The following is a 24,214-nucleotide window of genomic DNA, read 5'->3' as shown; positions in this document are numbered from 1 at the left end:
TTCTATGGTCCTATGTTTATTGAAAGTGTCCTCTAAAGAGCCTTGGTGAATTTCTGCAGTGCATCTTATAGATGACACATACTGCTTTTCCTGTGCATGAATAATGGTGGGAGTGAATATTTATGATGTGGTGCCAGTCAAGTGGGATACTTTGTCCTGGATAGTGTCAAGCTTCTTGAGTGAGGTTGGAGCTGTACTCCTCCAGCTAATTGGGAGGCATTCTATCACTCAAGATCACACAAGATGCGCACTAATAACTCATCAAGGCTCCCCCAACACCACTTTGCAAACCCATGATCCCTAATACTTAGACACACAAGGGCAACAGGTACATAATAATGGCACCTCTTGCAAGTCCCCCTCCAATCTACATGCCACCCTGACTTAGAATAATATCACTGTTTCTTCAGTCACGGTACAAATCCTAACAAGACGTGGCCTTCAGCAGTTCAAGAAGGCAACGAGGGCAATTTGAGATGGACAAGAAATACTGGCCTAACTTTGTTGCCTATAACCTAACCCGTGAATGAATTTTTAGAAATCACCTTGAGATCTTTTTGTGTTCTCTGTATTTACAAACTGGAATGTTAAGATAATTCTCAATAGTTGAAACACCAAAATATTAACATAATTAAGCACTATTTGTAATTTCACATAATCCTTTTGTATGTTTACACAAATAGTACAATTGAACACCAAGCTCAATTCCCTGACAATGTCCCACCTTGAGGGTGAAATATACTTAGAGATCTCTAATGGTTCACCACATTTTGTTATTAAAGTGGCTCAACCCGTATTAGAGATTCATCTCTGCAGTTGTCAGGTCAGGCTTTTCTGATGACACGATAGGATTATTACACAGCTAATATCAATATAAACAGTGAAGACAATATTCTGAGCTAAGTGTGCTTTCTCATACTAAAAAGTTTCCCACCACTTTGTTCACCTAAATCTTCAATTACCTTCATTCTGAATCGGTTATTTTGCATCATTTTAATCAACTGAGTTGGATATTCATTTTATTATCAGATTAAAGCTCAACACCAAAAATATTTTATAATATTCAAATTGTGTGACAGCTTTAAGGGCTTAGTTGATGCAAAAATAGATCCTTAATTGTATAATGTTATAGCCCTTATGACCTTGCTCTAACATTCAAACAACAGATCATGGATGAAATTAAATGATTCACCAGCTCTCTCTTTAACCAGTATCCTTCTTATAGATTGACTTGCTCTGCACTATTTCTCCTTCATCATCATTTATCCTAATCTCAATTCTATATCCTGCTGACTGTTTACAGTACTTAATCTCTACATTCTTTTTCAAGGTTGGTTTCGTTATGGAGTCTATGTCCATGCCCTATGATTTAAAATAGTGTCTTACTCTCCTGCCTATGTTGCCTATTTGATGTTGTGTCGATATCAAGTGACAGAACATTCAGTGCAAATTTACCATGCATTCAATATTCATGTTATTTATTTCACACAGAACAAACCTCATTTGCACACACACACTGGTTTCTCAATATCATGCCAAATATGTAGTCCAATGCAAGCCAGTCATTAATGATCAGATGATTTTATCGGTTAGCTGTGAGGACAGTGTTTCTTTGGCTAGGGTGATGTTTATTGATGTGAATAGGGCCATCACGTTAAAGAAAACCATGACCTCGTTGTCCTCTACCTTGGTGTCTTTGACGATGTTAAAGAATTCCTGGGTGGAGTGGATGGAGTAGCTTGAGTCTTCTACTGGGTGTTCCCTGGCCAAAGAAACACTGGCCTCACTGCTAGATGAACCAGTGACACAAACACCTGACAGCACCAACTCCATCAGCAAAGACAGCTTCCTCAACTAGTGGACCTGTGCCTCACAACCCACTTCACCTTCAACGACAAGACCTACAAACAAATCAATGGGACGCCTATGGGATCACCAATATCAGGACTCTTAGCGGGAGCAGTCATGCAAAGGTTAGAACAAACAGCCCTTCCCATGGTCCAGCCCAAGCTTTGGGTCTGCTATGTGGATGACACCTTTGTCATCATGAAACGCAACAAATTAGAAGAAACTCACAAACACATAAACAACATCCTTAGCAGTACAAAGTTCACCAAAAAGGAAAACTCCCCTTTTCAGACAACACAGTAGAATGCAAGGCCAATGGAGAGCTGCAGACCAGTGTTTACAGGAAAGCCACATGCACTGACCAGATACTCAAGTACAGGAGCAATCATCCCAACACCCACAAATAGAGCTGCATCACATCATTATATAAATGAGTCACAACACACTGTAGAACCCAGGAACTAAGAAACATCAAGAAAAACACCTGTACAATGTATTCAGGAACAACAGGTACCCAATAAGTGCGGTCAGCCGATTCCTAATCAACAGACCAAAGCAAGAAGACACAACACGCCTAGAAACTGTAGCCACCCTGCCATACATTAAAACATCTCAGAGATGACGACCAGGCTACTCTGGCCCCAAGGCATCATGGTAGCCCACAGACCTAACACCACACTGAAACAGCTCCTGATGAATTTAAAGGACCCTGTACCAACAACCAGCAGAACGAAATATCCTGCAAGGACTGCAACAAACATTACATTAGACAGATGGGCAAGAAACTAGCCAACAGGATACATGAGCACCAATTACCCACCAAAAGACATGACAAACTATCACCAGTATCTGCACAGACGAAGAGGGACATCAGTTCGACTGGGAAGATACATCCATCCTGTGACAGGCTCAACAAAGACATGCACGGGAATTCCTAGAGGCCTGGCATTCAAACCGTAACTCCATCAGCAAACATATCGACTTGGACCCCATTTACCAACCTCTCAGAAAAAGAACCAGAAGTGATATCACCCATCACAGCAGACCAAGACAAATAAATAGTAACCAGGACAGAACTCCAGCGCTTCATCAGAGGCTCACCAATGATGTTGCCGAGCATGGCGATGAAATGTTTGAGAAGAAATCTTCCAGCTCAGCCAGCAATATGAAGTTTGATAATATTATGATCATTCTTTTCCAAAGGATCCTTGACTATAAGTTAGCTTATTAACCCTGCTTCATTATATAATACAAGATCTTAAACAATGTGTTCCTCAGTTGATTGTCAACAACATATTGCCTCATAAGACTGGCCATTTTCGTTTGTCTAGTCTACATGTAGCTTGACATTTCCTATGATTATTTGATTATCCTTGCTATATGCACATCAAATCATACACATTCTTTTCTTTGATTACTGTTTGGCAAGGGGTTAGTTAGTTCATCTGGCTGGACTGGCTAGTGATGTCAACAGTATGGGCTCAGTTCTCACACTGGCTCAGGTTGTCTTTTCAACCTTTCCCTTCATCTGAGAGTAAACCTCCACTGGCTGTCCTTGTCTGATGAGGAAGAAGTATCACAGAGATGTATAGCACGGAAACTGACCTTTGGTCCATGCCGTGCAGATATCCTAAATTAATTAGTCTCATTTGCCAGCATTTGGCCCATATTCCTCCAAACCCTTCCCATTCATATAACTATCCAGATGCCTTTTAAATGTTGTAATTGTATCAGCCTGTCACTTCCTCTGGCAGCTCATTCCATGCACACACCAGTCTCTGCATGAAAAAAAATTGCCTCTTAGGTCCCTTTTACATCTTTCCCTTCTTGCCTTAAACTTATTTTTGGTCTCTAATTTTGGACTCCCCTACCCTGGGAAAAAGACAATGGCTATTCATCCTATCCATGCCTCTCATGATTTTGTAAACCTCTATAATGTCACTCCTCAGCCTCTGATGTTCCAGGGAAAATAGCTCCAGCCTGTGCAGCCTCTCCCTATAGCTCAAACCCTCCAACTCCAGCAATATCTTTGTAAATCTTTTCTGAAACCTTTCAAGTTTCTCAACATCATTCCTCTGTAAGGCAGACCAGAATTGAACACAGTATTCCAAATGTAGACTAACCAATGTCCTGTACAGCTGCAAGATGACATCCCAACTCCTATACTCAATGCACTGACTAATAAAGGCAGGTTGTGTAAATGAACAGAGAGATCTCAGTGTCCTGGTGCATAAATCCCTGGAAGTTGCCACCCAGGTTGATAGGGTTGTTAAGAAGGCATATGGTGTATTGACATTTATTGGGAGGGGGATTGAGTTTAGGAGGCATGAGGTCATGCTTCAGCTGTACAAGACACTGGTAAGGCTACACCTGGAGAATTGCATGCAGTTCTGGTCACCACATTATACGAAGAATGTGGAAGCTTTAGAAAGGGCTCAGAGGAGATTTACTCGGATGTTGCCTGGTATGGAAGGAAGGTCTTAACGGGGAAAGGCTGAGGAACTGAGGCTGTTTGCTTTGGAGAGAAGAAGGCTGAGAGGTGACTTAATGGAGATGTATAAAATAACCAGAGGGTTAGATAGGGTGGACAGTGAGAGCCTTTTTCCTCAGATGGTGAAGGCTAACATGAGAGGACATAGCATTAAAATTGAGGGGTGATAGACTTAGGACAGATATTAGGGATAGTTTCTTCACTCAGAGAGTAGTAAGGGCATGGAACAGCCTGCCTGCAACAGTAATAGACTCGCCAATGTTAAGGGCATTTAAATGGGCATTGGACATACATATGGATAATAATGGAACAATATAGGTTAGATGGGCATCAGATTATTTTCACAGGTCGACACAACATCGAGTGCTGAAGGGCCTGTAAGTTTCTATGTTCCAAATGCCTTATTTACCACCCTGTCTACCTGTGACTCCGCTTTCAAGGAACTGTGAACCTGCAAGGTCTCAGTGCAGTCACACTTCCCAGGACCTTATCATTAAGTGTGCAAGTCCTGCTCTGATTTGCCTTATCAAAATGTAACACTTCACATTTATCCAATCTGGCAGAACTGTGGCGACTTTACCTTTTTACACTTTGGGAGCCACTTCAATTACATACTCACCAAAACCATCCTTACTTCCCTTCAGCGGCCAGGTACCTGACATGTCAGAAACCTGGTGGGCCACAGTTAAACATGTAAAATAGGTCAGTTCAGAGATTTCTAGCTTCTTTAAAATACTCATATTATCAACCTGTCTCTTGGGCATGGGTTGACTGACACTTCCAAACCCAGGAAGCGAGTGAAGTGGTGTTTGGGTTCGGCTTTGAGATTTAAAAAAAACTTTAAACTCTGACCTGATCCAAGTCCAATAGTTTTTGGATGATAAATCCAGTTCAACATGTAATACCTATACAAATGCAAAATAGTGTCATATGTATTGATGAATTAAATACCATTCATATTCCAGTGAAGCTGAACCAAATGAGGTGAATTACTGACAACTGGTGTAGTCATCCATGACATGAGGATCATACTGAAAATATCAAAATTGATAGGTTCAGAGGGAGTCAGTTGATGTTGCTTAGAAACTATTCCTCAAGATGCATCAATAGGATCATATTTCAGCAGCCATTTGGGATTGGGGAAATGAAGTCTGATCTGGATTGAAGAGGCCTCAGATCCTGATGGAAAAATTGCCTTGCTTCTCCTGTCTGTTGCTCATGAATGAATTATTTTTCGCTATTATATTAATAAAACAAACATGTTATTTGCTATCATCATTTGAACACAAGGCATCCACAGTAGATTATTGTAGTTAAAGAACAAAGAAAATTACAGCACCGGAACAGGCCCTTTGGCCCTCCAAGCCTGCACTGATCTAGATACTCTATCTAAAATGCTGCCTATTTTTTAAGGATCTGTATCCCTCTGCTTCCTGCACATTCATGTATCTGTCCAGATACATCTTAAAAGACACTATTGTTTCTGCCTCTACCACCTCTGCTGGCAGCGTGTTCCAGGCTGTTACCACCCTCTGCGTAAAGAACTTTCCATGCATATCTCCCCTAAACCTTTCCCCTCTCACTTTGAACTCATGACCTCTAATAGTTCTGAGTTCTGCACTCTGGGAAAAAGTTTCTTGTTATTCATTCTGCCTATACCTCTCATGATTTTGTAGACCTCAATCAGGTGCCCCTCAACCTCCATCTTTCTAATGAAAATAATCCTAATCTATACAACCTCTCTTCGTAGCTAGTGCCCTCCATACCAGGCAGCATCCTGGTGAACCTCTTCTGCACCCTCTCCAAAGCATCCACATTCTTTTGGTAATGTGGCGATCAGAGCTGTACGCAGTATTCCAAATTAAGACAGCTGTGGAGGAAAACTGATGCCACCAACTCCCTGACTGCTGCTCAATGAGAAAAAGTAAATTACATTTTATAATGAAGGCTTCATATTTAATTATTTGAGAACTTGAGTTTGGAAGAATTGGAAGAATACTTATTTCAAGTTCTGTGGAGACCTGATTTTTTTTTTAAAGATGTCAATGAAAGGACATTAAAACTTCCTTTTAGCAAGGCATCATTTTGTAGTCACAAATCTTATAATCATTGCTTCCTCTGTGAAGACAGATGCAAAGTCCTTAATTTAACTTTTCTGCCATTTCGCCACTTCCTATTATGTGTTCCCATTCCTGCCATTGCCTATTGTTTCCTTTTTACATATCTATGGAAACTTTTCCATCCGTTTTTATGTTTCTTACATTCATATTCCTTCTTCTATATAAGTATTTTAGTCCTCCTTTGCTGAATTCTAAAGTTATCCCAAACTTCAGGTATAATGATTGTAAGGACATCAGCCAGGTCGATCTCATAGAAAATGGGTTCTCTGGTTAGGGCTGTTAACCAATCAGGGAGCCCTGGCTGACAGATAAGAACAGGAGTGTTGTGGGCCAGTGGCACAATGGATAACGCGTCTGACTACGGATCAGAAGATTCTAGGGGATTTGAGGTTTGTCCTCATCTCCCTGTAAACTGTTTGAACGGTAGGGTTTGGAGCCTAGCTTTGCTGCTCCTCTCCCTTGTAAAATTGCTGTCTCTTGTATGCAGCTGTAAATGTAACTGTTTGTTGTAAACTGTTTTTGTAATTTGTTTAATAAAATAAAAAAAAAGAACAGGAGTGTTGATTTAGTCCCTGCCCTCCCCTTCACTGTTTGATCACACAGCATTGCCCTTTGATGTGAAGGGCACTGCTTGTCACTGGCCACCCGGGTGTTTTCCTATCTTCCTGGTGGTGGAAATTGAATAAAGATTTGTGCACTTTGTGTGTCTCACTGTGTCTCACACCTACACACACACACCATGGGTGCTAGGGAAAAGTAAGCACTACCGCAGTTAGGTGGTAGTGTGGGGGTTTTTATATATATAAAAAAGAACAAGAGTGTTCTTATCTGTCAATATGAGAGCCAGCTCTGAGGGAGGTAGGATCAGTGTCAAAGACTTTCCACAGGTAAATAAAGGGTGACTTGGTGATGGGATAATGGCCTCTGTGGAATTATTTCATCAGGCTTTTGGCAACTTTATTAGCCTTCTCCTTATAACTAGTGGATTGGATAAATGGGAACCAGTGAATGTGGTGTATTTTGATTTTAAGAAGAATTTTGATAAGGTGAGAAGTAAAAGATTGGTTGGTAGAATTAAAGGAATGCAGGTGATAAATTGGCAGGGTTTGAAAATTGATTGACAAACAGGAAACAGAGTGAGAATAAATGGATCTCGTTACCATTAGCAAGTTGTGACATGAGGTACTGCAATGATTGGTGCTTCTACCCTCACTACTAATAGTGTATTTAAGTGATCTGGATGACCAAATGCAATATTTGAAAGTTTGCAAATTGGACTCAGTTGTGGGAAGGATGCAAGGAGGCTTCAGGTTAATTTAGACAAGTTGTGTTAGTGGGCAAACATGCCAAAAGCAGTACAATTAGACTAAATGTTAGTTTACACACTCTGATGTGAAAAACAGAAAGGCAGAGTGTTATTTAAATGGATATATATTGGGAAATGTGGATGTACAAAAAGAATCTGGGTGCCTTCTGTACCAGTCAATGAAAGTAAACAGAACAGCACAGCGAACAATTAGAAAGGCAAATTGTACATTGACCTACATTGCAAGAGGATTTGAATTCAAAAGTAGGGATATCTTACTAAAGTTATATTGGGTCTTGGTGAGATTATACCTAGAATACTGTGTGCAGTTTTGGGTTTTCTGCATAAAAAAGGATACACCTACCATAAAGTGAATGAATGAAGGTTTACTAGGCTGATACTGAGAGTGGAAGGACTGTCCTTTGAAGAAAGATTTGTTCAAGTGGGCCTATATTCACTGGAGTTTAGAAGAATAAGAGGGGATCTGATTGCAACATATAAAATTCTGGAAGATTCATGGCCATTTGAGGAAATTAATAATAGCATCAAACAGAGAAAAAGCATATAATTCAGCAAAGATAAGTGGTAGAATTGTTATGGTGCAAAGGAGGCTGTTTGCCTCATCGTACCTGTACTGGCTTTCTGAGCATTTTAACTTATTGCCAATCTCTGCCTTTTCCCCATAACCTTGCACATTACTTCTATATAAATAATCATCTAATGCCCTAATGAGTATCTCTACTGAGTCTTCTTCCACTACCCTAGATCCAAAGATTGTGACTAGATTAGCTGAAGATACAAAGAAAGGCAGGAAAATAAGTTCTCCAGATGACACAAGGAGTCTGCTTAGGGATATGGACAGATTAAATGAGTGGAATAAGGGATTCAAACTCCACCATGTCAATTGGTGAAATTAAAATTCAGTTCATAAAATTCTGGAATTTGAAACTAGGTAATGGTGACCATTATTGTCAATTGTTACAAACAAAAATCTATCTGGTTCACCAATACCTTTATGGAATGAAATCTGCCCCCCTTAGCTGGTCCATCCTACTTGTGACTTGGAATGCTCAGCAATGCGGTTAACTCCTAACTGCCCTCTGAATTAGCCTAGCAAGCCACTCAGATCAAAAGCAATTTAGGGATGTGCAATGAATTCTGCACTTGCTAGCAATGTCCACATCCCAAAAACTGAATAAAGAAAATACAGTATGCTTGTCTCTTAAAGCACAAAATGCCTGAAACTAATTCCTGAGTTGGCCAGACACCAGTTTCATCTCTGTGCCAAAGTTCTTCACATAAAGACTTAATGAGCCTGGAAAGCAGCTTTTGGAGTCAAGAATAGCAATGTTACTGGCAGATTTCACACCATTCTGCATACATTTTACACTTTTAGGTTGGCAAGAATTGAAGGTTTGGTTCCAATAAATACAAGAATATTGTTGAAATTTAAAACATAGTAGATCAGCAGTGATCAGTGCACTTGTAAACTTTCTGCTGATTTGGACAATGAGATAGAGCAATGTCTCTGGATTATATCAAACTGAGTGAAAAGAATCAGGGGTTTCTGCATGCCTGCCCCATGGACTTCATTAATATGCTGAAATGCTTGTTCATTTAGCAGCGGTGCCCTGGAGTACTGAGAACGTGCTTACCAAAATCTCCTACAAAATGGTTATGACTCCAATCTTCCATTGTCAGGCATTTCACCCTGGTGGCACTTGACCCTTCATGTCAATCCTTCAGTGTGAAGTAGTCTTAACCAAACATGCACCAAAGAGATCTGTTCTTTTAGTCTGTGAAGCTTTACCTGGTTAAACACACATGAAACTGATCTTTATGGTCACAAAGCCTTACTGATTCTTCAGACTTAGTTCTGCTTAGTAACACCTTCGCTTACTGGATTAGGCAAGAGGTGTCCCTAGTGAAAGAATCCATGTTGCAACTTAGAAATGGATACGTATTCCAAAATTATTTGACTTGAAGATTCATGGTGATGTTCAGCAGGTTCTGCATGTCCAAGTTGCCCCCCATCCCAAAAAGAAGCTAATGACCTGCAGGAGAAATCATCACAATTGGTCATTTGAATAACTAAAATGAGGAATGAATTCATTGCTTGGTTAGCAGTTAATATTAGTAGCTCCCCATCATCTATAAGATAAGCAGTATAACTCATCATACACTTTGTGGAGTTATCACTATGCCAGTGCATAGATACACACTATTATGCAAGCCCATTTCATACTATCAGTATTTTGGAACCCTGATCACAGGTCATCATTTGCTGACAATAGATGCAAATCTAATCCTTAGACCTCATTACTGGTGCTCAGCTTTTTGTATTGTACTCATGTTCATTGTTAATTAAAACAGCACCATTCTCTTCAGTGTTATTATTAGCAGGAACCTAGCCAATGGAAAATATTCACAATATCGGGCATATTAGCTCTTAAGATTAGCTGGAGTGGCTTTCATATGAAATCTCATTGTCAAGGTTTTTACTTTCTCCCAAAATACGTTTATTCATTAAATGAGTACATGCACATTACAAAATTTAAATTTGTGCATTTGGCGTGATGAACTGGAACTCACTATCTGAAATGCAACCTCACATAAACTATAACTTGTATGAACAAGAGTGGAAAAGTTGGATCTGGCTGGATGACTACTTGTCAGGGTATGCACAAACTTGAAGTTTCTATGATTTCTTTATTTAAAGTTACATTTACATTTCATGTCAATCATTTTCAGACACATACAGCTCAAGTTCTTGCCACTTGTGGAATAAATGCTATGGAGTGAGAGGAGCCTGTCAGTTAACATTGACGATAGTTTGGCTGATTAGCCAGAAGGAATCATAAATGTTTAAAAAATGCAAATGTCTTAGGACCCCTTACAGATCATGTGGCCATCCATGTGTGGATCCACCATACATGGGTGATATATTAACCTAAACTTTTGTGTCAGTATGCACTATGAAGGAAGACAGGGAAGCTCAGGAACTTGGGAAACAGTGATGTCTTGAAAAGAGTTCATACTACAGAAGAAGGTGTTGGATGTTTTAAAACACATACAAGTAGATAAAATTATGGGACCTGATCAGATGTTTCCAGGAAATTTGTGGAAACCTAGGGAAGAGATTGCTCGGCCCCTTGCTGAAATATTTGTATTATCGATGGCCCTGGGTGAAGTGCCGTAAAACTGGAGGTTGGCTAATGTGGTACCATTGTTTAAGAAACGCTGGAAGGAAAAGCCAGGAACAATAGACTGGTGAGCCTTACATCAGTGATGGGTAAATTGTTGGAGAGGATTCAGAGTTGACAGGATTCACACGTACTTGGAAAGGCAAGGACTGATTAGGGACAATCAGAATGGCTTTGTCCATGGGAAATCATGTCTCATTAATTTGATTGAGTTTTTTGAAGAGGTGGCAAAGAACATTGATCAAGGCAGAGTGGTGGATGTTGTCTCTGTGGTCTTCAGCAAAGTGTTCAATAAGGTTCCACATGATAGGCTGGTTAGTAAGATGAGATCACATGGGATCCAGGTGAAGCTAGCCAATTGGATACAAAATTGACTTGAAGGTAGGACACAGAGGATGGTGGTGGACGGTTGCCACAAGGATCCATGCTGGGTCCACTGTTCATCAATTGTACAAATGATCTGGATATGAATATAGGAGGTATGGGTAGTAAGTTTGCAGATGACATTAAAATAGGTGGTGTAGTGGGTAGTGGAAGATTATCTCAGAGTACAACTGGCCCTTGATCAGATGGGCCAATGGGCCGAGGAGTAGCAGATGGAGTTTAATTTAGATAAATGTGAGGTGTTGCATTTTGGTAAGACAAACCAGGCAGGATTTATACACTTAATAGTAGGTTTCTAGGAAGGGTTGCCGAACAAGGAGATAGAGGGGTGTGGCTGCATAGTTCCTTGTAGGCAGAGTGGTGAGGAAAGCATTTGGCACGCTTGCCTTCATTGGTCATAGCACAGAGTATAGGAGTTGGCATGTCACGTTGCAGTTTACAAGACATTGGTGAGGCCACCTTTGGAATACTCATACCATTCTGATTTCCCTTCTATAGGAAGGGTGTTGTTAAACTTGAGACAGTGTAATAAAAAATTACAAGGGTGCTGCTGGGATTGGAGGGTTATAGCTATAAGGAGAGGGTGAATAGGCTGAGGTTTTTTTTCCTGGAACAGCAGAGGCTGAGGCTGACATGACAGTGGTTTATAAAAACTTGAGGGGCATGATGGGGTGAATAGGCCAGGTCGTTTTTGTAGAGTGGGGGGAGTCCAAAACTGGAGGATGTAGGTTTAAGGTGAGAGGAAAAAGATTTGAAAAGGATCTGAAGGGTTACTGAGAGATATGGGTCAAATTCTGGCAAATGAGGCTAAAAGATCAGTTTAGGACATCTAGTCAGCACTGAAGAGTTGAACTGAAGGGTCTCTTTCTGTGCTGTATGACTATATGTTATGTGTATGTTATAAAAATTAAACTTCAACTGCACACCTCTTAACTGCTGGGAATAACTTTGATATAGTACAAGCTTGAACTTTTAGGCTGTATTCATTTGCAAAATGAAGTGAATGGCATTGTAGGGTGGAATACTACAAGAAGGGAAAAAAAGGACGGAAATTGAGAGGACATTGAAAAGATGCAATGAACAAAGAATGCTTAATAGGTAACAAATTTCCCCTTGTAATCTTGTAATTAATCAACTCCTTCATTCTGACACAGTTATATTTTATTTGAAATGTGAGTGCTGTGTTAAAAAGAAATTATTAAAAATTTGCTATGACCAATGAGAGAGGGTTACAAAGGGAAGAACCAGCCACCCTACTTTACTTGGTCATTTCAAAATATTTAGCTTCTGTTTCCCTTATATTGGTGTCAATCATTTAAAAAGGGATCAACTGTACATCTGCGATACGGACATCAGTTTGCCTGTTGAATGTTTTTTTACTGGGGGTGGACCTCCTGCGTTTTAAGGTCAAACTGCACCCATTTACCCCAATGAACTTTCTGTCCCACTTTCTTACTTGTTTGCCTTAACAAGTTCTAGCTCTTGTTTTTTTCTTTATTTTCTCTTGTGTTATTTTTCATTCATAAGATGTGGGCATCACTGGTTAGTTGTGGTTCTGTTCGCCGAGCTGGGAATTTGTGTTGCAGATGTTTTGTCTCCTTTCTAAGTGACATCCTCAAGAGTTTCACAGGAGGCTCCCAAGCACTGAGGATGTCACCTAGACAGGGGATGGTATGTCTGCAACACAAATTCCCAGCTCGGCGAACAGAACCACAACAACGAGCACCCGAGCTACAAATCTTCTCACAAACTTTGATCACTGGTTAGGCCACCATTTATTACCCATTCCTAATTGTCCAGACAGCTATTTTAGATTCAACTATATTGTTGTGGGTTTGGAGCCACCATGTATGCCAGACCAGGTAAGGACAGCAGTTTCCTTTCCAAAAGGGTCCTGATGAGTTTGCCCCACAATTGGCAGCAGTTCCACAGTCATCAGTAAAATGTTAATTCAAATTTCTGTTGTTTTCAAATTCCACAGTAGGATTTGAACTTGGGACCCCAGAACATTACCTGGTTTCTTGAATTAATAGTCAAGCAAGGATACCACTACAGTGTCCTGACCTATTAAAACTCTTTTGCCTCCCATATCGCCAACAGTTTTAATAGTAATCAGCCAAAGTTTTCAAAAAAGAATGCATAATGTTGGTGAGAGTGATGGAATGGAGCATAAAGGCATTCCATTATGACTTGAAAAAGTTGAGGGAGAATGAAAATTTGCGTAAGGATCAGAATCACATTTCTGTGAATTGGATCTGATGAGATAGAATCCTGTGTGGAATGAGATAGGTTGTAGATGGAGAAGCATTCAGTTTTGGTCCGTTTCTTGTGTTGTAACTTGAGGAAATGATAGTTTGGGATAGTCTTAAAATCAACTTTATTTTCCAAAAATGGATCAATTGGAAAACATTATATTTGCTTGGAATGAATGAAAATGCATCATTTAATATAAAAAAACTTTTGTTCTCAGGTATCATATCACCAGACTACCCTAGAACTGTACCAATAATTAATACTCTTTCCTCTTTCAGCTTTTCATATAGACAATAGACAATGGGTGCAGGAGTAGGCCATTCTGCCCTTTGAATCTACACCACCATTCAATATGATCATTGCTGATCATCCTTAATTAGTATCCTGTTCCTGCCTTATCTCCATAACCCTTGATTCCACAATCCTTGAGAGCTCTATCCAACTCTTTCTTAAATGAATCCAGAGACTGGGCCTCCACTGCCCTCTGGGGCAGAGCATTCCATACAGCCACCACTCCCTGGGTGAAAAAGTTTCTCCTCATCTCTGTCCTAAATGGTCTACCCCGTATTTTTAAGCTGTGTCCTCTGGTTCGACACTCACCCATCAGCGGAAACATGTTTCCTGTCTCCAGGGTGTCCAATGCTTTAATAATCTTATATGTCTCAATCATATCCCCTCTCAGTCTTCTAAACTCAAGGGTATACAAGCCCAGTCGCTCCAGTCTTTCAGTGTAAGGTAATCCCGCCATTCCAGGAATTGACCTCATGAACCTATGCTGCACTCCCTCAATAGCCAGAATGTCTTTCCTCAAATTTGGAGCCCAGAACTGCACACAGTGCTCCAGGTGTGGTCTCACCAGGGCCCTGTACAGCTGCAGAAGAACCTCTTTGCTTCTATACTCAATCCCTCTTGTTATGAAGGCCAGCATGCCATTAGCCTTCTTCACTACCTGCTGTACCTGCATGCTTATCTTCATTGACTACAAGAATACCCAGATCTCTCTGTATTGCCCCTTTACCTAAATTTAGGTAGTAATCTGCCTTCCTGTTCTTGCCACCAAAGTGGATAACCATACATTTATCTACATTAAACTGCATCTGACCACTCACCTAACTTGTCCAGGTCACCCTGTAATCTCCTAACATCCTCATCACATTTCACCCTGCCACCCACCTTAGTATCATCAGCAAATTTGCTAATGTTATTACTAATACCATCTTCTATATCATTAAAGGCACGGTGGCACAGTGGTTAGCACTACTGTCTCACGGCACCTGAGACCCGGGTTCAATTCCCGACTCAGGCGACTGACTGTGTGGAGTTTGCACGTTCTCCCCGTGTCTGCGTGGGTTTCCTCTGGGTGCTCTGGTTTCCTCCCACAGTCCAAAGATGTGTGGGTCAGGTGAATTGGCTATGCTAAATTGCCCGTAGTGTTAGGTAAGGGGTAAATGTAGGCGTATGGGTGGGTTGTGCTTCAGTGGGTTGGTATGGACTTGTTGGGCCAAAGGGCCTGTTTCCACACTGTAAGTAATCTAATCTAACATATATTGTAAAAAGCTGCAGTCCCAGTACTGATCCCTGCGGTACCCTATTGGTCACTGCCTGCCACTCCGAAATGGAGCTGTTTATCACTACTCTTTGTTCCCTATCAGCCAACCAGCTTTCAATCCAAGTTAGTACTTTGCCTCCAATACCATGCACCCTAATTTTGCTCACTAACCTCCTATGTGGGACTTTATCAAAAGCTTTCTGAAAGTCCAGAATAATAATCCTTTTCCCCCTTGAAATGAAGAAATAATTATAATACACACAGCCTGTTTAGAGTTCATATAGCCTAGATTCACCAACACAGTTCAGACATTTTCCTGAAGGTCTCATCCTTGTCTCTAGTTTCTTAACCTGTCAACAATCTGTTACCTCCCCTACCTGCAATAATTTTGTAACTTGCAAAAGTTTTCAAAGAAAATGTAAAAGCACAGGTTTTTAAGTGTTTCTTTGATTTTTCCTAAGGGAGGATTACACAGCAGTTTTAATTTTTGGATATACCAGTATAATCCTGGAGGGTATTAAACTGAGATTTTGCTGTTATTCCGTGGTGAAATTCCATGGAGCCCTTTGCCTCCATTCTGGTTTGGAGGACTCTGAGGATGGCTGATAAAGTCCAATGTGCAATCTAATAGTGGAGTGAAATAAGACACACTTATTGGTATAATATTTCTACCAATTATAAAAGCATAGCTTCAGCATCTGTTGCCTACCCCATTGGAGCCCATTCTTAGGAAGCACTAAGTGCCAAATATATTCTCAAAATCAGATTTCTAACAGAAGGGCAGATGGTTGTGCCTCAAAACTGTAAATGTGTTGAAAAATCTGTGCTGACGAACATGGGGGTGGCACAGTGGTTTGCTCTGCTACCTCATAATGCTAGGGTCTTGGGTTTGATCCCAGCCTTGCATGTTTATGTGGAGTTTGTATATTCTCCTCTTGTCTGTGTGGGTTTATGCCAGATACTCCAGTTTCCTCTCACAGTTCAAAATTGTGTGGTTAGGTGGATTGGCCATGGTAAATTCCCCCTTAGTGTCAGGGATGTGCAAACCTGGTGGATGAGCCATTCTAAATATGCAGATAGGGCGGGGGCTGGGTCTGGGTGAGATGGTCGATGGACCGAATGGCTTATCACCGCACTGTGGGGATTCGATGATGAAGGTACGTGAAAGTTATCCCGTGAGTTTATATACTTACGCATTTTTAACAGTGAAACCAAATATATTTATGCTATTTTTCAAAATGTTCTCGGGTGTTGTGTAATCCGATAGACTTTACAGGGTGAACAAAAGAAAAACGAGTGTGCATTCTGGAGGCCTGGCATAATAAAAGGAGTTAGGGAAAAAAAACTGCAAGAACTCGACGGCTACCTCTATGGCTTTAACTCTGGCAGCATCTGTGAACATCAACCTGTTGGGACTATAACCTGGTGTTGTGTAATTTTTAACAGCATCTGTACAGAAAGGTGTCGATTCAACATTTCGGGTCGAGTACCACTTTTTCTAGAAACTCTTCACGCTGTAACATTGTTTAAGCGGGCGTCTTCACGAGACCTCAACCACTAAGCAAATCCCCTGTCCATTTCTGCTGCTGTCCATGAATTTATTTCGACTTTCCATTGCGCGGTGGTGGGTGCCTGACAGTACGCATGCGTTGTTGCGGAGGAGTCCTCCAGCAGACCGTGATGCTTCACGGGGATGGTGTTGTTCCGCCATGTTGTGAGCGATCCACTTACTCTCTCGAGACGAAGGGAGAGGGAGAGAAAAAACGGAACATTTCACTTGGGTTTCTATGTTTTTGTTGCCCTCCCCCCTTTCATCTCGTCTCTCGGACAAGTGAAGCGAAGTGAATCCACATTAATGCAACTCTGACTTAGTAGAACCGCTACACCATGGCCTGCAACGCGCAAGGTAATTTCCCAATGACGGGTTCCGGCACTGAAAACAAGGCGCTGAATTATAAACAGTTGCGTTGGGCTGTTCGTGCTGCCGAGGCCCCAACCCCAGCTAGGGAGAATGGAGAGGGACCTGACCTGGGTCCGTCATTGTCCTGGTGCAGAGTAAGCCCAGGATGGTTTGTCTGGTTCGGTGTAGTTCAGGTGTGAATACGATATATCCCCACCAGCCGCTCACACAAGAAGGGTGGCCTGTGGTTTGGCCTCAATGGCCCAAACCTCCATTGCTGGACCGATGCTTTTCTTCTCCTCCCCAATGTATAACCATGACCAAATATTTGTGTTGGGGTGGGGATTGGCGTGTTAGAAGAGGATAAACCCATTGATTATTTTTAAAAAACTAGGTATTTTTGATTAATCGTTTTTTTAAAAAAAAAATCGGCCTTACTGTATTCTCGCATTGAGAGACAGATGCTGCCTAACCTGCTGTGCTTTGACCAGCAACACATTTGCAGTTGAGAGACAGGTAGAAAAGACTTGATCAATATACACAATTGAAAATCATTATGCTAACCGTTCTGTATCAAAAGCATGGGCATTTTGCTTGATATTCTATTTATTGCTGCTACTTGATTAACCTGACTCTTTTCTCGAACTTTTATTTTCTCAGTGATGGTATTGGCTGGTCCAGTTTTTATAATACTAGATGTTTATAAGACACAGCAGATTGTTTATTTCCAATATCTACTGTCTTTATTTCATTTTTTTTGTGCTGCTGACTGGTCATCTGGAGCACAACTTTAATATTTAGGCCCAAAATTGATGTGTCTGTGGCCACAGCTTGACACAGACAAATATAGATAATTATAGAATGATTTAGTCTTCAAATTTCAGTAGTGTGTGTGTATTATGTTAGTACTATAGATAGTCTTTACATTTTTAACAATTAAGTTCTTATTATTGGATCCAAGTTCCTCCATTTTGTTAATTTTAGTCTGTTTGAAGCAATGAGCCATGGTGTAAAATTTTATATTTCATGGTGAGCAGCACGAATAAATGATAAGGTGAAGAAATGTTCTGTGGAATGCGTGAGTTGAATATTCTTTGATCTAAGTTGTCAGTAAATACTAACAGATCCATACATATGTTATGAACACTTTATGGTAAATCATAAAATGTTTTAACAAGATAATTGTTTAATTAAAAATTTTGGTTTAATCTGTTGCAAACCCTCCTTCCAATCCATCCCAATGAGGAATTGGTGTAGGAAAATTTGAATGAAAGTAAACCGTTAGTCCTACATTTCTGTGAGAGTTTGAAAAATGAACAAAAATAATGTAAAAGCACTGCTGTTTGGTTTCAATTTGAGGGGGGGATTTTATTTCAGTTAATGTCTAGGATGTTAGAAATTAGAAGCAGAAATTAGGCCATGTAGCCCATTGAGTCTGCTCAGCCATTAAAATATGTTTGGTAAGTTTCTCAACCCCGTTCTCCTGCTTTCTTCCCGTAACGCTTGATCCTCAAGAACCTATATATCACAGTCTTAAATATACTCAATGACCTGCCCTCCACAGCCTTCTGTGGCAATGAATTCCATAGATTCATCACACTCTGGCTGAAGAAGTTTCTCCTTATCTCCATTCTAAAAGGTCTCCCCTTTACTGTCACGCTATGCTCTCTGGCTCTAGTCTCTCCTGCAAATAGAAACGGCTCCCAACATCTCTGTCCAGACCATTCAGTGTTCTGCATGTTTCAATTAGATTACCCTCATCTTCTAAACTCTTTTGAATGTAGACCCAAAATCCTCAAATGCTCCTTGTATGCTAAACTTTTCATTCCTGGGACCATTCTCATGAACGTCCTCTGAACACGCTCTAGGGCCAGTGCATCTTTCCTGAGCAATGGGGCCCAAAACTGCATGATACTCCAAATGTGGTCTGACCAAATATTCTCCAACTTTAACTGAAAAAAAACTTAGGACCTCACAACTGAACAGAATTCACAGAACTATAGTTGTCTGGTGCATCATATCCATAGTTTTCTAACTTTTGTGGTTACCCTTCATTATAAAAGTTTGATGTTAATGGTGATCCATTTGAGCATTGTCTGTCGGTCAACTGATTTATTTTACTCCTTAACTGTAATCTTCCTATTTTTTCTTTCACTCCTCTTCACGTTCATTGCATTATATGAAAGACAAAAATTTAAGCATTAAAAGTAGTTATCTGGTATTGTATGTAAACTGTCCTGGGACATACTTTGTCCAGTAAAGAAAAGCTGTTATATGTAAAATATTGATATGGTGGGGGAAAATAAAGCAGATAATAAACAGCAAGTCGAGCATGTATGACGTAAGTTTGTTAGTTATTCATTGTGGACTGATAGTCAAAGAAAGACTATACTTCATTCATTTATCTAGTTTTAAACGCTGCTTCACTTATTAAAAAAAGTTATACTCTGAATTTTTGGTTTCAGGATATTTGGAATTAGTGCCCTGGAGTCAGGTTCATACTGGATTCCGAATGTAAATTGCAACTTAGAACATTGTTAATGTTTTAAAATAGTTGCTGTCTACGTTTACACAGTTAAAAATCACATGCCACCAGGTCATAGTCCAACAGGTTTATTTGGAAGTGCTAGTTTTTGGAGCACTGCTCCTTCATCAGGTAGCTGTCTTTATATGGTGCACAACAAGTGCATCAGAGTTGGTGATAGTTTTTTTTAATCTATTTGCATTTCTAAAAAAAATGCATGGTTTTGTGCCTTGCACCCATTTTGTATTGCTTTCATTTAAGGTTAACACATATCATAAAATAGTCACAACAACAGTCAAAGCTTTTTGGCCTGTTGCTTTTGTGCTATTTCTCTGCAAAAGGATTTCATCTTGTCCCTTCCCCTGCATTGTCCCTGTAACCATGCACACTTTTCTGTTCAAGTAATAATACTCTCTTGAAAGCCACAGCTCATTGCAATGTTGAGTGTTTCTACTTGGGTTGCTGTTTGATGGTTCTCAATTACAAGATACTTGAACGTGATTTATCCTGAACAGATCAGTTCTTTCCTTAATTCGCCTGTTGTACAATTTTTCTAACTTTTTGGCATCTTTAACACAGGTTATCGAGATTTGCCCACAGTCTGATTAATTATTATAATGCTAGTACCACACAACATGATGATGTTCTTCCTTGCAACATGGGATTTTTTCCAACATACTTGCTTGAGGCTCATAAAATCTACATTAGTAAATGAATACAGATGCATACACATTCATCATGAATTGGTTTGACTTGTCACATTCCATTACACTTTCAATTTTAGATATTACATTTAGTGGATTTCAGTCAGAATAATTGCGGGTGTAAACAGTAAAAATGAGACCTACTGTTGTTCAGCTGATATTTGTACAGCGTATGCATCTGTGCTTTCTTCACCAGTGATCGATATTATTATCGATGATTGATTATATTTGCAAGTAATATTCCAACGCTGGTAATTTCCTATCTCGACTACAAAAAGTAACCTAAAAGTAACATAACTAAGTTCAAAACTTAACAATATATTGTGTGGATTAAGCTGGTGTTTCTAAAGAATGGCTTGTGTTGGTTAACTAAATCTTTCTTGCTTTTGTAGAAGATGAATTTGACCAACTTGATAAGCCTGGTGCTGAGAGATCTCGGAGAAGACGAGCAACCAATGAAGAGTGGGACAGGTGGCTCTGGAATTTTACTTTGTCATTTTCAAAATTCTCAATTGCTTTCCTTTTAAACAAATATTATCAAGTACTTCAGATGATCAACTTGTCTAAACAAAAATACCATAAAGAACATTTTGTTTAATTGAAAGCTAAGATCTATTTTCAAAGAAAATGCCCAAGTCAATTGCTTTGCATTATGCTTATTCTAAATCTATTGAGAAATTCACTGCCTTTTCCGATTTCTATGCATTTGAGTTTTAGTCTGTTGGGATTGACTGGCAACAGATCCCCAGATCTGTGGGATCATTCTCATGGAGCAGTGGTTGCAGATAAAGCACTGTTTTTGGCAGTAATTGATATGAGGACAGAGGAATTTTTAGGCATTACTTGCTTTCGTTTACATAAGCTGTTTAAGTATTGTGATTACTTATTTGAATGCCCATGTGAATCAACTCTCAGGCCCCTCCTCATGGTAAAGATCTTGTTGGACTAGCGCCACAGAGTCTCAGTGATGTACAACATGAAAACAGACCCTTCAGTCCAACTCATCCATGCTGACCGGATATCCTAACTTAATTTAGTCCCACTTGGCCCATAGCCCACCAACCCCTTCCTATTCATATACCTAACGAGAAGCATTTTAAATGCTGTAATTGTATCAGCCTCCACCACTTCCTTGATCAGCTCATTCTATACACACGTCACCTCTGCATGAAAAAGTTGCCCTTTGGGTCCCTTTTATATAATTTTCTCCTCTTTCCCCCCAGAACCTATGCCCTCTATTTCTGGATTTGAGCTCTAGGGAGAGGCTGGGGCTGTTTTCCCAGAGTTTGAGGCTGAGGGTTGACATTAAAGGTTTACAAAATCATGAGGGGCATGGGTAGGGTAAATAGATAAAGTCTTTTCCCTGGGGTGGTGGAGACCAGAGCTAGAACTATATAGGTTTCAGGTGAGAGGGCAAAGATACAAAAGGGACGTAAGGGGTAATTTTTTCAAGCAGAGGGTGGTGCTTGTATGGAATGAGCTGCCAGAGGAAGTGGTGGAGGCTGGCGCAATTACAACATTTAAAAGACTAATGGCATGCTGGACATAAATTTATCATTATATCATTTCTACAATTTTCAAGACACTGTGCCACCATGCTGCCCACCAGCACGGTGGCACAGTGGTTAGCACTGTTGCCTCACAGTGCCAGAGACCCGGGTTCAATTCCCGACTCAGGCGACTGACTGTGTGGAGTTTGCACATTCTCCCTGGGTCTGCGTGGGTTTCCTCCGGGTGCTCCGGTTTCCTCCCACAGTCCAAAGATGTGCAGGTCAGGTGAATTGGCCATGCTAAATTGCCCGTAGTGTTAGGTAAAAGGGGTGAATGTAGGGGAATGGGTGGGTTGCGCTTCGGCGGGGCGGTGTGGACTTGTTGGGTCGAAGGGCCTGTTTCCACACAGATTAGGTAATCTAATCTAAACTGTTTTTAGAAATTCTGTTGTTTTTAATTAACACACTGCTGCTTTGTGCATACGCATCCATATTTCAGCTACTTTGATTTCTGTGCATATATGGAAGCCATTGATCTTGTCGGCTGCTGTAGAGTATACTTTGCCAGGAATCTTATACAGACTTTGTCTCAGAATTCAGGCATAGCAGTCAGACCTCTGCAAAATTGAAAAGTGAGCTAACCTTACAATATTCTTAGTTAATATATAACTTGGTTATGAAGTTCTTCTAAAAAGGTTTATGATCTTTCTCTTTGTGTGGTCAAGACAAAAATGAAATGCAAAAACAGCTTGCAGCTACCATTTTTTGCTAATATATTGAAGTTTACACTAAAAGTGAAAAGCTTCATGTATAGCTTTTAAATGAGCACAGGAAAGCATTTTACAAAACAAATGTAAAAGTTGTCCAAGAACTATTCCCATGCTTTAAGGCCTTGAAGGGATAATTACAAAGTGTTTGAGAATAGTGCACAGCAGGATCCTTAGCTCTTATATTGAACTTTTCAGGAGGTGAGAATGGAGTGAAGTAGTAATTACATCAATATATCAGAAAACAAATTTGAAAAACTATGCAATACAAAAAATGCATCAGGTTTATACTTCCACAATGTTTATGAAGGTATGATGGTCATTAGCTGTGTTGCTCTTTCTGTTTTCAGTTGTCTGAAATAATTCTGCAAGCTAGAAGAAAAAAATTGATAGAGTGACCTTAGCATGTCAATGTGTTACATGCAGTGAAACAATTTTAGATGTGTAGCCATTGATGGAATTGTAACAGCAGTTCAATAAGGTGGTTGACCACTACCTTTCCACTGATAGATACAGGCTATAAATGCTCACATTGCCAGAAATGCCAATGCCTCATGATAAAATAGATAAACCTTTTTTTTTGCTCGTGAAGTTTGTGCCCCATGGAACATGTTGAAACTCTACAGTTTGTGCATTTTGCTTATTGCTATGGATGTGCCTGCCTGCCTTGTTGAGTTATGCAAGTGTTATTAGGTCACAACAAACTTCAGTGTAAAGGTAAGCATTGGTGAAAAGGTCCGTGGTTTCAAAACTTGTCATCTTGCAGTTATCAAGTCTGTGAAACAAGAAAATAAGCTTTAAAAGGTTTAGACTTGGTTGGTATGGAGATGTAAGGGGGCTTATTAACTGTCAAATTCAAAGGAGGCATGTTAACTCAGGTTAGAGCGTTACCATGGAGATGCAGTAGCAATGGGTATTTTCATTGGCCTTCCTTCACTGAAATAAAAGCATTGTGTGGGCATGTTTTTTCTGTTGGAAGGGAAGCTTGTCTCAATTTGAGCAAAGGTGAAGTAAACCATCTCTCTTTATTAATTCACAGGATGTGAGCTAGCATTAATTGCTCATCCCTAGTTGCCTTTGGAAGGTGATGGGGAGCTACCTTCTTGAGGCATTGCAGTCCATTTGCTGTAGGTGTTCCCACAATGCTGTTAGGGAGGGAATTACAGGAGAAGGTTACCTCCGATCACAACGGGATCTTGAACAGATGGGCTAATGGGCTGAGAAGTGGCAGATGGAGTTTAATTTAGAGAAATGTGAGGTGCTGCATTTTTGGAAAGCAAATCTTAGCAGGACTCATACTTAATGGTAAGGTTCGATGGAGTATTGCTGAACAAAGACCTTGGAGTCCAGGTTCATAGCTCCTTGAAAGTGGAGTCGCAGGTAGATAGGATAGTGAAGAAGGCGTTTGGTATGCTTTCCTTTATCAGTCAGAGTATTGAGGACAGGAGTTGGGAGGTCATGTTGCGGCTGTACAGGACATTGGTTAGGCCACTGTTGGAATACTGCGTGCAGTTCTGATCTTCTTCCTACCGGAAAGATGTTGTGAAACTTGAAAAGTGTTCAGAAAAGATTTATAAGGATGTTGCCAGGGTTGGAGGATTTGAGCTATAGGGAGAGGTTGAATAGGCTAGGGCTGTTTTCCCTGCAGCATTGGAGGCTGAGGGGTGACCTTATA

General features: G+C 40.3%; 1 protein-coding gene across 3 annotated transcripts in view; it reads left to right on the top strand.

The window, feature by feature from the left end:
• Window positions 1–16,856: 16,856 nt before the first annotated feature.
• The window catches only part of rbm33a (RNA binding motif protein 33a), a 155,592-nt gene continuing 148,234 nt past the window's right edge, over window positions 16,857–24,214 (top strand). For all 3 annotated transcript variants that reach the window (XM_060825133.1, XM_060825134.1, XM_060825132.1), the window contains exons 1-2: window positions 16,857–17,060; window positions 20,675–20,753. In XM_060825133.1, coding sequence (XP_060681116.1) covers window positions 17,042–17,060; window positions 20,675–20,753 — 98 coding nt within the window. In that variant the 5' untranslated portion in view covers window positions 16,857–17,041. The remainder of the gene's footprint in view (window positions 17,061–20,674; window positions 20,754–24,214) is intronic.

Source organism: Hemiscyllium ocellatum, chromosome 5 (assembly GCF_020745735.1).
Source record: "Hemiscyllium ocellatum isolate sHemOce1 chromosome 5, sHemOce1.pat.X.cur, whole genome shotgun sequence".
NCBI classification, from domain to species: Eukaryota; Metazoa; Chordata; class Chondrichthyes; order Orectolobiformes; family Hemiscylliidae; genus Hemiscyllium; species Hemiscyllium ocellatum.
The sequence above is the reverse complement of the archived record's forward strand: the minus strand, read 5'-3'. Positions and strand labels throughout refer to the sequence as shown.